Genomic DNA, 11760 nt, shown 5'->3' on the forward strand with positions numbered 1-11760 from the left:
CTTGCAATGTGGACGCTGGCTCACTCCCCAGAACCAGCAGGGCTGCTGGCAGAGAGGTGGGGTAGGGCGGTGGGGTGGCGGAGCGGGGCCCCCGCACCCCTGCCAGGCCCTCCTTACTCCCTTCTGTGTGCCTTAGTTCCCTCGCCTGCAGTGGCCTGAGGAGAGGTGCCCTTGGCCATGTGGCCCTTCCCCTGGCGGGGTGGTCAGCCTGCCCTGGAGCCCCCCGGTCTGGGTGCTGGGTGGTGACGCAGCTGCGGTCCCATCCTCATGGGTTGGCGTGAGGCATGGAGCAGCACCCTGCCCTGGCAGTGGTGGTTTCCGTTTGGGATTCCTGTCGGGTCAGCCCTGAGGAGACTAGACAGGAGAGGAGAGGCGCCTGGCCATGGGTGAGCAGTGCAGACACGGGCGCCAGGTGACCTGGGCCATCAGGGAGGGCTGCCAGGAGGGGGCGGCTGTGTTGGGCCAAGGGACAGGTTTCCAGGCATGGCGTCATCAGGCGCTGGGGTGGCTGGGGCCACAAGGGCAGCCGGCCGTGGGGCTGGGGGCACGTTGTCCAAGCTCACCGGCATGGAGATGGGGGAGGGTGGGTGTGACGGGGCGGGTGGGTAGACTCACAGCTCGGGAGGGGAGAGTGGGTGCCTGGGAGGTCCTGGCGCGTGGGCATGGGCAGCTGGGGAGCCCCCTGACGCCGCCCCTCCTGCCAGGTCAGCGCCAATGGCAACGTGCTGCGCAGTGAGATCGTGGGCTCCATCAAGATGCGGGTCTTCCTCTCGGGCATGCCTGAGCTTCGCCTGGGCCTCAACGACAAAGTCCTCTTCGACAACACGGGCCGTGAGTGCCGGGGGTGCCCGGGGAAAGGGGGTGCCCATGTTGGGGAGCAGACTAGAGCCATCCACGCAGTGTGGAAACATTCTCACATCCTTCAAAAGACTGAAAAAAGGCGAGTGTAAGATTTTACATCTGGACATGACACAGGAGGGCAAGAATCCTGGAACGGGGACCACCTGCCAGCCCCCTAGGTGGGGTCCCGGGTGAGGGCCAGGTCCTGTCCCCTCACACCCCACCCCACCACACCCTAGCCTGTGGTCGGGGATCTGGAGGCCGTGGCCACCCTGCCAGCTCTCCCTACTGGCCAGGATGCATCTGCGTTCTGGACTGGGGCTCCCACCCCCAGCAGGTTGAGCAAGAGCTGTAGCCCAGTTCCTCCTGCCTTCGTCATCTCAGCAGCTCCCTCACAGCCCCTCCACTTTGATAAGACAGCAAGAGGTGGCTAAGCCGAGGCCCTCCCGAGGCCACCCCCATGCCCCCGGCCAGTTCCATCAGTCATTCAGTAAATGTGCTGAGCAGCTGCCTGGGCTGGGCAAAGCAGCCCCATCAGCCCTGCCCTCAGGGTCCAAGGCCATACCTGACATCTGGGTCTGTTCTTCTGGGGTGGGAGGGAGCATTTCCAAGAGGGGGCCGAGGGCACAGGGTCTGCCCAAGCTGGGCCAGTCCTTGGAGGCCCGGCAGCTTCCCCCTCACCACGCCCCCAGGTGGCAAAAGCAAGTCTGTGGAGCTGGAAGACGTGAAGTTCCACCAGTGCGTGCGGCTTTCCCGATTCGAGAACGACCGCACCATCTCCTTCATCCCGCCCGACGGCGAGTTTGAGCTCATGTCCTACCGCCTCAACACCCACGTGAGTTGCCCTCAGGGCCACACTGCCCACTCCACACCATCACAGGGGCCCTGGCAGCACCCCATGGCTTCATCTGTGCCCCGACCTGCCCTGGCAGAGGCTGGCAAGGCGCCCCCTGGGACGGGGCTTGGTGAAACCCAAGCAGATGTGAGTGCGGCCCTCACACTCCCCGACAGGTGAAGCCCCTGATCTGGATTGAGTCCGTGATTGAGAAGCATTCCCACAGCCGCATCGAGTACATGATCAAGGTACGTGCAGCCATGCAGTGCCCCGGGGTCCTGACCAGGCTGGGGGTGTCATTCATGGCTCCCCCAGCTCCTTTGAGGGGCCCTGGGGCAGGGGTGACATGCCACCCACTCAGCAGTGGCTCTGGCAGCCCCAGATGGGCCAGGAGGTGGGGTGGGGCCTCGGGGCAGGACAGCGCCTGTGAGACGAGGCGCTGGGAGGGTCTCAGGGCTGCGTGCCACCGTGGGGGCCATCTTGCCTCCACCCCGGAACCTGGGCTGACGCCTGCCTCGCCTCCAGGCCAAGAGCCAGTTCAAGCGGCGATCGACAGCCAACAATGTGGAGATTCACATCCCCGTGCCCAACGATGCCGACTCGCCCAAGTTCAAGACCACCGTGGGCAGCGTCAAGTGGGTTCCTGAGAACAGTGAGATCGTCTGGTCCATCAAGTCCTTCCCAGTGAGTGCTGTGGGCGGGTCTGGGTATTGGGCACTGGCCTTTCCCGAGCCAGAGCCACATGGCTCGGATTCCCTCTCAGAGGCCGGGCTGTCTCAGGCTAGGCTTTCCGGAAGCTTCCATCCCCATGGTTGGCTATGTCAATGTGGCTCCCAGCGCCGCTTAAAGGACCCTGAGGACTTGCGTCCAGGTTGTTGGGGCGCTGGGGCTCCTGCCCTCAGGTTCTCCTGATCTGCAGGTGAGCCCAGGCTCTGGCCGCCGCCGCTTCCCCGTGAACTCCCCCTTGCTCCATCTGGGTCCTTGGAAACAGCCCCAGCCAAAGTAATGAAGCTGGAGCGTGCCACCATTCAAGTGCTGGGGTTTTGTTTGTTTCTTTGGTTGGTGTTTTCCTTTAAGACAATTAGGTAATCACATTACAGAAAATGTAGAGAAGAGGGAAGGGAGAAAAAATCCTGGAACTCTGCCACCTTGTGCAGTTAGCTTCTTGCTGAGTTCAGTCTAACCTTTCTCACCCCTCTAGTTTTGTTCTGCAGAGTTGTCAGCAAGGACTGGAGCTGCTTCTTGTCTTCTTCCCACACTTCTGTCTGAAGTGTTTTCTGGGTCATTGGGGCGCTCTTGGCCCCAGTGTGGGCAGCAGTAGGGTGTTCCACCGAGGGAACGGGGCCATCCTGCACCGTCAGGCTGTGCCGCTTGGTCCCTAGACCCCTGCTAAGAAGAGTAGTGCTTTTCTGTGTTTAAATAACACGAAGTAGAAATAGATCATGAAATAAATAACATGGTTCCTCTAAGAGGAGGAAGGCAACAGGGCTAGCCAACTTGGACTCTCTTATTTTAATACTTTTAACTCTGAAACCATGTAAATGTTTTTCATGAGCATAAAACAAATTAAGTCAAGATGGGAAACAAGTAATTTCTAAAAAGCAGAATGAATTTAGCAGTGTACAAGGTGATGTCAGCTACCCACAAACACTTGAAGTGTCCAAAGGACAAAAAGAACCACAAAAACGTGTCCATATACCTCAAACACATGGGCGATCCCGTCCTCCCACCTGTCTAGATCTCTCCACATTGCCAGTCCACTTATAGTCAACCTCAGGCTTGGCTTGTTTTTTCATAAAAGTTTTTGGAGGACAGTGTGACGGTGGCGCAGTAGGTAGAATTCTCACCTGACGTACTGGAGACCCGGTTCGATTCCCAGTGCCTGCTCATGGGGAAAAAAAAAAGGTTTTTTAGATTTGTAAAATATGTATGTGGTTCAAAAGTCACAACTCTAAAAGACTCAGAAGCTTCCCTTCCCTTCCTGAGTCTTCAACCCTCCCTCCTGCTCTGGGGAAGCATTTTCATTTGTTTCTTATTCTTCTGATGTTCTCTTGGTGAAAAGCAGCAGATACGGACGGGTGTGTAACTTCTTATCATCCTTCCTTACCAGAGCATGGCATATCTCACAAATCATTTTGTGCCCGGCTCTTCTCTGCTGACTGTTGCCTTGGGCAGCCATGTAGTGTGGTGTGCGTGGACCCTTCCAGTCTTTATCCCCCCACCCCACTGAGCAAGTTTGGGGTGCTGGTCACCTTGGGCTCCAGAGAGCAGCTCTGACGAGAGGCCTCATGCATTGGCCAGCCTGCCCCAGGAGGCGTGGTGACAGGGCTGGTGCCAGACGTGGGGTTGCTAGGTCCGAGGGTGCACGGATCCGGGATTCATTGGCTCGTACCAAGCTACGCCGGGCTTGCTTGCTCTCTGTTCGCCAGCGGAGGGGCTGCACACTCGTGTTCCTGCCGACCAGACTGCAAAGCCGCGGCTCTCCCTGCCGTTCTGTTCTGTGAGCAGGATGGGCTGCTTTTCCCTTCCCGGGGGCCATGGCATCCCTCCTCTCACTCACCTCATCCTCGGGTTTGGTCCTTTTCTTCTTGGTTTCCAAGAGTGTTCTGTGCGTCAGCTGGGGTGCCACGTCTCTTGGACGTCAGCTACAAATAGTTTTGCCCCATTTGGTGTCTGGCCTTGGCTCCTCTCCTGGTGGTATTTGCTGGGTAACCTTTTCTGTTATTTCCTGTAGTCAGGTTTCTCATGTTTTCTTTTTACTATTTCTGGATGTTGAGGCCCGCTTTGAAAGTCTTCCCTGTTCCTGCTTATAAACGAATTCAGCCATGTTTGCTTCGCATTCCTGTAAGGTTAAGTTTTTTCCTTCAGATTTTAAGTTTTTTTGGACCATGGTCTGGAAAACAGGGTGAGGTACAGATCTAATTTTATCTTTTTCCAAACAGCTATTCAGTTCCCCAGTATCATTTACTACAAAAATCCATCTTTTTCCCAGTGATTTCAAATGCTGTCTTTAGGAAATATCTAATTTTTGTTTGTCCTTAGGTCCGTTTCTGAATTCTCTCTCATGTGTCTACCCTGGAGGCAAAGCTTTATTCCAGCTCCATCCCTCCCACCATCTTATACCCTTCAATACCCCCACTGCTATCTTGTTTCATGATTTTCCTGGATATTTCTTGTTTCATTTTACTTGTGAACTTTAGAATCAGGTTCTCTAGCTCCATAGCTGTGGGCATTGTTTTGTTTTGTTTTTATCAAGATTGCATTTCATTTACAATCTTTGGGAGAATTGACAACTTTTTTATATGAAGCCTTGTCTCAGACTCGCTTTTGTGTCTTTCAGCATTTTTACCTCATGTGGGCTTTTCCATATCCGTGTTTAAGTTTTAAGGTAAACATGCCGACGTGCTTACCAAAAAGCACATGGGACGTGCATGGCTCGGCGAGCTCTCTTAGTGACCGTCCACGTGGTGGGGCCAGACAGGGGCTGCAGACCGCTCCTGGCCCCTGGAGGCCCCAAGGCCCAGCCTGGATCTGCCCAAGTCCCCTCAGCGGGCTGCAGGGCTGCGCTTGCGCTCTCCGTCACACCTCCCAGCAGGCCGCTGGGTCTGTCCTTGCTCTGTGGCCTGGTCCCTTACTGGGTTTTCTTGCTTGTCAGTCATTTTTCTGAAGATTCTCAGGTTTTCACGTTCCCCGCTATCGTCTGCAGCGAGGTACAGGTCTGTCTGCTCTGCCGCCGCTGTTCAGCCTCCTCACCTCGGCTGCAGGGCCCGGCCACGCCCTCCCTCATGGCACGTCGGGCCAGAACGGGGCTCTGGTGTGTCCGCAGGCACGCGGGCCTTCAGCTCGGCTCTCTGAGTGGCGCGTGGCATCTGCCCCTAGGCAGCGCTGCAAGGCCACCACACGTCCTCTCTCCAGCACGCCCTTGAGTTCTGTTTGTCCCCATTTTAACTTGGAGCTTTATGTGGATGCCCGTGAGACTGCTTTTTTGTTTGTTTGGTACAATCTCCATCAGGTTTTGGTATCGCTAGACCTGCTTTATAATTTTTTGTCTCCTTCTTCCATGCTGGGAACAACTTACCCAGCCCTGGGGTGTCTGGTCTGAGTGCTGGACCGAGCCCAAGTGGCCATCTGGGACCCCTTCATCTCTTCTAAGGAAATCGGGCCATCGAAAGTTCAATTTCGGGAGTCAGTTTAAAGTAAATTATATTTCCCTTCAAAATTACCCATTCCATAAACTTGGAATATGTCATTGGTAACAGAGACCATCAGGAGATAGAAATAGGGTAAGATAATGGGTAATTGGAGCTGAAGGGATACAGACTGTGCAACAGGACTAGATACAAAAACTCAGAAATGGACAGCACAATAATACCTAATTGCAATGTAATTATGTTAAAACACTGAATGAAGCTGCATCTGAGGTATAGTGTTTTTTTTTCTTCTATTATCGTTTTATTTCTTTTTCTGTTGTCTTTCTATTTCTTTTTCTAAATTGATGCAAATGTACTAAGAAATGATGAATATGCATCTATGTGATGATATTAAGAATTACTGATTGTATATGTAGAATGGAATGATTTCTAAATGTTGTGTTAGTTAATTTTTTTAATTAATAAAAAGAAAAAAAAAATTACGCATTCCAACCATTTTCCAGTTAATCTCCACCAAGTTGTGGATGGGATCTTTTTGGTTTTTTTTTCTTTTTGTTATGATAGTATTCTTCCCTTGTTTCTTGTTATATGTATTTGAATCCCATCCCCAGCCTTTTTAAAAAAAATTTTTTTATGAGGACAGGGTAGTCACTGTTTGTTCTATTATTTTCCTGTTTTCTAAGTCACTATTTAAATTTCTTCCTCCTTCTCTGTTCTGGCTCTAAATTTTTGAGTTAGATGCCCAGTTAGATGTGCTTTATATTTGTGCTGATGTACGTATTTAAAGTCCTGACTGTTTCTCTGAGCCCTGCCTTGGTGGTAGACCCTCAGATTCTAGAAACTCTGTCATCAAATGTAAAAGGAAGGGCCTTTTTATCTATCTGGTTTTTTTATCACTATATATTTAGGGCCTTGAGGTCAAAGAATATTATTTGTATTGTTCTGCTTCTAAGAACTCATTTGAGTATTAAGGCAGTGCTTATCGGTATCCCATCTGTACTTGAGAAGATGAGGAAGCTTATGCTGTGGGGGCACAGAATTCACCACCGGTGCCCATGAGGTTTCCTGCGGGCCATGACGTCACTGCAGGCTCCCGTGAGGCTCCCCACGCGCCGTGTTGTCACTGCAGGCTCCCATGAGGTTCCCCACGCGCCATCACTGCAGGCTCCCGTGAGGCTCCCCACGCGCCATGTTGTCACTGCAGGCTCCCGTGAGGTTTCCCACATGGGGTGAGATTGACTTGTCTGAAAGGAGAACTGTCTCATGGTCCCATGCTGAACTTTTTCTCTACAGGAGTTGCTGCCCTGTTATTTGGTGCATAGATACTCACTGTCTTGTCCTCACTGTGGATTGTGAACTGTCCTTTGCAACTTTTGTTCTTTGTAGTCCAGAGTCTGCCTGTTGTCACAGTAGCCCCTGATGTGTCTGTTTGAGTTTAGTTGGCCCACCCCTGCCCAGCATTTATGCTTTAACGCCCCTCACACTCTGCTTTCACAGTGTAGGGTGGGGTTTTGGAGTCTGTGAGCCAACTTTAAATGGGGGGCTTAGAACAACAGAAATGTATTCTCAACTAGCTCAGGAAGCTGTCGGGAAAACCAGAGATGAAGCTGTTGGCAGGGCTGTGCCCCTCAAAGACTGTAGGGAAGCTCCTCCCTGCCTCTTCCAGTTCCCGTGGCCCAGTCTCTCCCTCTGTTGTCAGCTGACCTCCTCTCCTCTGAGGGTCTGCTGTCTCCAGATTTCCCTCTTCTCAGGACCCCAGTCATTGGACAACCCCCCACCCACACCCCAGCATGGTCTCACCTTAGCATATTTACAAAGATGCTATTCCAAATAAGGTACCAGGGCTGCGTGGATTTTGGGAGACATGGCAGGACACGGTTTTCAGTGGTGGCCCCGTTCAGTGCCCTGACCAGCTGATGTGATCTTCCTGGATGTCTGTTTTGTTATAGCTCATACTTTGCTCCCCTCATCTGCCCAGAGTCAAAACTTGGCTCAGGACACCAGGGCAGGCAGAGTCCTCACTTGTGTGCTGGCCCTGGTGGTGGTGTGCGGAAATCCAGCCATGAACCGCGTCCTGGGCTGGGGGCGAGGGCCATGGATGCGTGTGGGCCCCGGTGGTCTGCCTGGGGCCCATGAGAGGAAGGAATAGCCACACTTGGTGAGGTCCGCGAGGGTCGAGGCTCCCCAGGTGCAGGGGGTCAGGCTGAGCCCCGCAGCTGCCCACAGCCCCAGGAGGCTGGAGTCCCGGATGTGCTTCCTGTGGCCAGGTCAGTCCTGGCCCTGCCCTGACCCCACAGTGCGGGGTCCTCCCCCAGCTCCGCCTTCCTCAGCGTATTTCCATCTCTCTCTTGCTTTCCAATGTCCTGAGGCTTCCCTGGGATCTCTGGCCTGCGCAGGCTGGGCCCGTGTCCTACAGTGCGAGTGCGTGTGCTCCCTCCCTCTCCTTTCCCAGGCCCAGGCCGCTTTCTCTTCCTGGGTATCGGCTGGTTTTTTCCCTTGAGAGCCTAGGGAACTCCCTCTTGCTCCCTAGACCTGGGTGAGTTTTCCTGGATGGGCTTCTGGCAGGTCTTTTCTCATCTGCCCTGTGGGGGCCCGCAGGGGTGTGTGTGTGAGGGGTGGTGGGGAGCGGCAGGGAGGGGCTATCCCAGGCCTGACCACCTCCCTCCTCGGTTCCCCAGGGCGGCAAGGAGTACCTGATGCGGGCCCATTTCGGGCTGCCCAGCGTGGAGGCGGAGGACAAGGAGGGCCGGCCGCCCATCAGCGTCAAGTTCGAGATCCCCTACTTCACTACCTCGGGCATCCAGGTGAGCGCCCCGCCCCTGCTCTGCGGACCAGGGTTGAAGGCCCCGCCCCTCGCAGCTTCCCCGCTGGGAGACTCCTGGGACCCAGAGGCGTTCTCCACTCGATGGTGAGAATTCTGTCCCAGAATTCTCCAGGAATCTGCTGGAGACGTGTCCAAGGGCACAAATCAGGCTCTTTGCTAGGTCTTCTAGCCATGACTCCGCCCCACTGTGGCCTCTGCATTGTCCATTGTCCAGACCCACCGACCCCTAGCCTGTGTCTCCCACCCCCACTCAGCCCGGGAGCGGGAGGAAACACCTGGGCCTGGGGAGAGGCTACGTGTGTGCTCAGGCCTATAACTGTGCCCAGGTGCGCTACCTGAAAATCATTGAGAAGAGTGGCTACCAGGCCCTGCCCTGGGTCCGCTACATCACCCAGAACGGAGGTGAGTACAGCCCACCGGGGTCATGGGGCTGTCCTGCTAACCCCCACCAGGGCGGGTGCTGGGCACTGGGCACTGGAGCCCCCACATCCTCAGGTGCCCTGCTGGGTGCAGAGGAGGACGCAGCTTTTCTCTGCCCCCAGACTACCAGCTCCGGACCCAGTGAGGCCACCTGCCTCGGCTCTGTCCTCGGGTTCCTGCTGGGGGCACCGGACGCTCCTGCTGGGCTCCATGGTTGCAGGACGGCAGCCCAGACCCCGGCCGCTGCCTGCACGCTCTGCCTTCCACTCACCTGCTCGTTCTACAAGTTGCCCTTTCCCCAGAAGAGCCCTTGCGTGGCCTCACCTCCCCACCCCACCCGGAAATGAAATCTTTTCCCTCCCCAGGGAAAACACAGCCTCGTGTGCTGTTCTGCTCCCTGGTGCCCAGAGGCCGGGGAGTCATTGCCAGGTGCTGGCTGCAAGCTGGTGGGGCCGACGGGGTTCGTGAGGCCCAGCCTGGGTCTGTTTGTTGCTGTTTGTGTTGAGCTCCCACCTGAGCTCCTGCCCGCTGTGCCACTGGGTCCTGGGCCTGACCGCAGGCAGCGCTTAGCGAGGACGGGCCAGCCCCCTTTGCCCCCGGCACAAGGGTGGAGCTGCCGGCTGTCTGGACCTGTGGGAACGCCGCCACTGCTCTGCACGGGGGATGCCTGGGACCAGCCCGTGCCACACCCGCCTGCCACTGGCCACATCAGTGTTTCTCATGGAGGAGTGCAGCTGGCCCAGGCTCCTCCCGCCAAGGGCTGGGGCAGGGGCACATTACCCAGAACCCCCACCCATCTGTTCTTGTCACAATTACATTAAAGTCCAATAATTAAACACGCTTCCTGCCTCCCTCTGATACAGCAGCAGCACAGACCCCACCCCAGGTGACCCTGGTGGGCAGCCCCATCACTGACCTGCCGTGTAGCCCCAGCATGCCCCTTCCCAGCACACCCAGGACCTCCGTGGCAGCCACTGCTGCTGGGACCAGCTCAGCCCCTCTGGGCCCCTGGGTCTCTGGCAGCTGGGGCCTCTGCACTCGCCCGCCTGGGCCCTTCACCCTGAGGGCTGGTGAGAAACACAGGTCCACAGGCCCCACCTTTAACAGAGGTGGCGCCCAGGACATTTTAACAGAAGTCTCCGGCTGATGCTTGGGTGCTTTATGTTTGCGCGCCGTGGCCTTAACTGCCTGGCCCTTGCCCGCCCCTGCCTGCTCTCATGCTCCCTATGTCCCCCGATGTGGACGTCACTGCCTGCCCACCACAAGGATGTTTCCAGAATTCTCTCCACCCTCAGCCGTAACCCCAAGCTGGCCCTTAGAGCTGCTGGCCACACATCCCCCCTCCATGACACAGCTCGTGAAGGTCCAGATCTAAGGCACCCGCTGAGCCCAGCCCCAGCCTCTCCCATCCGGGTCCACCTCAGCGGAGTACTCAGCCAGGCACCTGAAGGCGTCCCCAACACCACAACCCCTGCTGCCCACGTGCAAGCCACCGGCACTGCTGGCGGCCTTCCTCCAAAGCAGACCCGGATCCCACCTTGTACTGCCACCCTCGCTGCCGCCTGTGGTCCGAGTCGGGCTTGGCCTCTTACAGCCCCCTTCCCTGCGTCCCTTCCCCGCAGAGAGCTGTAACTCCACAGCTAGGCCAGGGGCTTCTGTCTCCAGCAGTGTTTTGAACAATGTTATGCTAAAACCCTCCAAATACAAAATATAGAATAAAAGTACATGCAGAACTGTGCTCATACACAGGGGAGACGGGCAGGAGCCCAGCACGGAGGGGCTAGACACCCCAGAACAAGAGTGTGCTGAGGCGGGGGCTGCTCTTGGGAGCCTGGGGGCTTGGCTTTCCAGGGCCCAGTGGTCAGTGGGACTTTGAGGTCATGGAAATTGGGATGTCCAGGGGTCCCAGCGCTCTGTCCTATGTAGGGGCAGGACCCTTGGATAGCTGTTGCTGGACTTGTAGTAATAAGGTGAACTGAAAATAAAATACCCTCTGGCCCAGGAAGACAGGAGTTCCTCCCTGTTCTCTCGGTCTGAGACCGGGACAGGCAAAGCTCCCCTGAAGTCATGTTACTGCCAGAAACCACCCCAGCAATGTGCTGTGGAGCCCTGGGGCGAAGACACTTAGGGAACAAAACCCTTCTGGCCCAATTTCCCCGTATAAAGCCATCCTGAAGGCGAGGGCACCTTCTAAAAGAGCTCCCAAGCGAGAGCAGGCCGTGCAACCAGCAGGGCAACCCCTCGGGTCAGACGCCAAGAAACGTGATGAGCGGCGAATTTGCCCTAAACAATTCAAGGCCAGAGGAGTCAGGAAAGAACGGGATGCTGTTGGAAAACAGGACTGTCCTCGCATCTAAGGCAGGTAATTTGCATCCAAATAATACAACGTCTACAAATCAATCAGAAAAAGACACTAACAGGATAGGCAAAATGTGTGACCAGACAATTCCGAGAAGATGGAATAAAAAATTCAAACATGAGCAGACGTCCGGCCTGGGAGTAGCTAAGGAGACGGACACAGCGAGGTGCTGTCTCACACGCAGCACCCCAGCAGAGCGCAGATGCTGGCGACCCAGCGGGGCCACAGAAGGAGCTGCCTGCCCCCCAGGTGTGTGAGCTGAAGACCCCCTCTGCACGTGGCGAGGTCCCCCAGGGGCAGTTGCGTTGACCTGCACGCCCCCAGCTCCCAT

General features: G+C 55.9%; 1 protein-coding gene across 3 annotated transcripts in view; it reads left to right on the forward strand.

The window, feature by feature from the left end:
- AP1M1 (adaptor related protein complex 1 subunit mu 1) overlaps positions 1 to 9908 on the forward strand; it is a 25085-nt gene extending 15177 nt beyond the window's left edge. For all 3 annotated transcript variants that reach the window (XM_077121966.1, XM_077121967.1, XM_077121968.1), the window contains 7 exons: positions 705 to 831; positions 1533 to 1675; positions 1852 to 1923; positions 2201 to 2359; positions 8505 to 8630; positions 8977 to 9052; positions 9193 to 9908. In XM_077121966.1, the coding sequence (XP_076978081.1) occupies positions 705 to 831; positions 1533 to 1675; positions 1852 to 1923; positions 2201 to 2359; positions 8505 to 8630; positions 8977 to 9052; positions 9193 to 9215 (726 nt within the window). In that variant the 3' untranslated portion in view covers positions 9216 to 9908. The remainder of the gene's footprint in view (positions 1 to 704; positions 832 to 1532; positions 1676 to 1851; positions 1924 to 2200; positions 2360 to 8504; positions 8631 to 8976; positions 9053 to 9192) is intronic.
- Positions 9909 to 11760: the final 1852 nt, after the last annotated feature.

The sequence above is a fragment of the Tamandua tetradactyla genome, chromosome 11, assembly GCF_023851605.1.
Source record: "Tamandua tetradactyla isolate mTamTet1 chromosome 11, mTamTet1.pri, whole genome shotgun sequence".
NCBI classification, from domain to species: domain Eukaryota; kingdom Metazoa; phylum Chordata; class Mammalia; order Pilosa; family Myrmecophagidae; genus Tamandua; species Tamandua tetradactyla.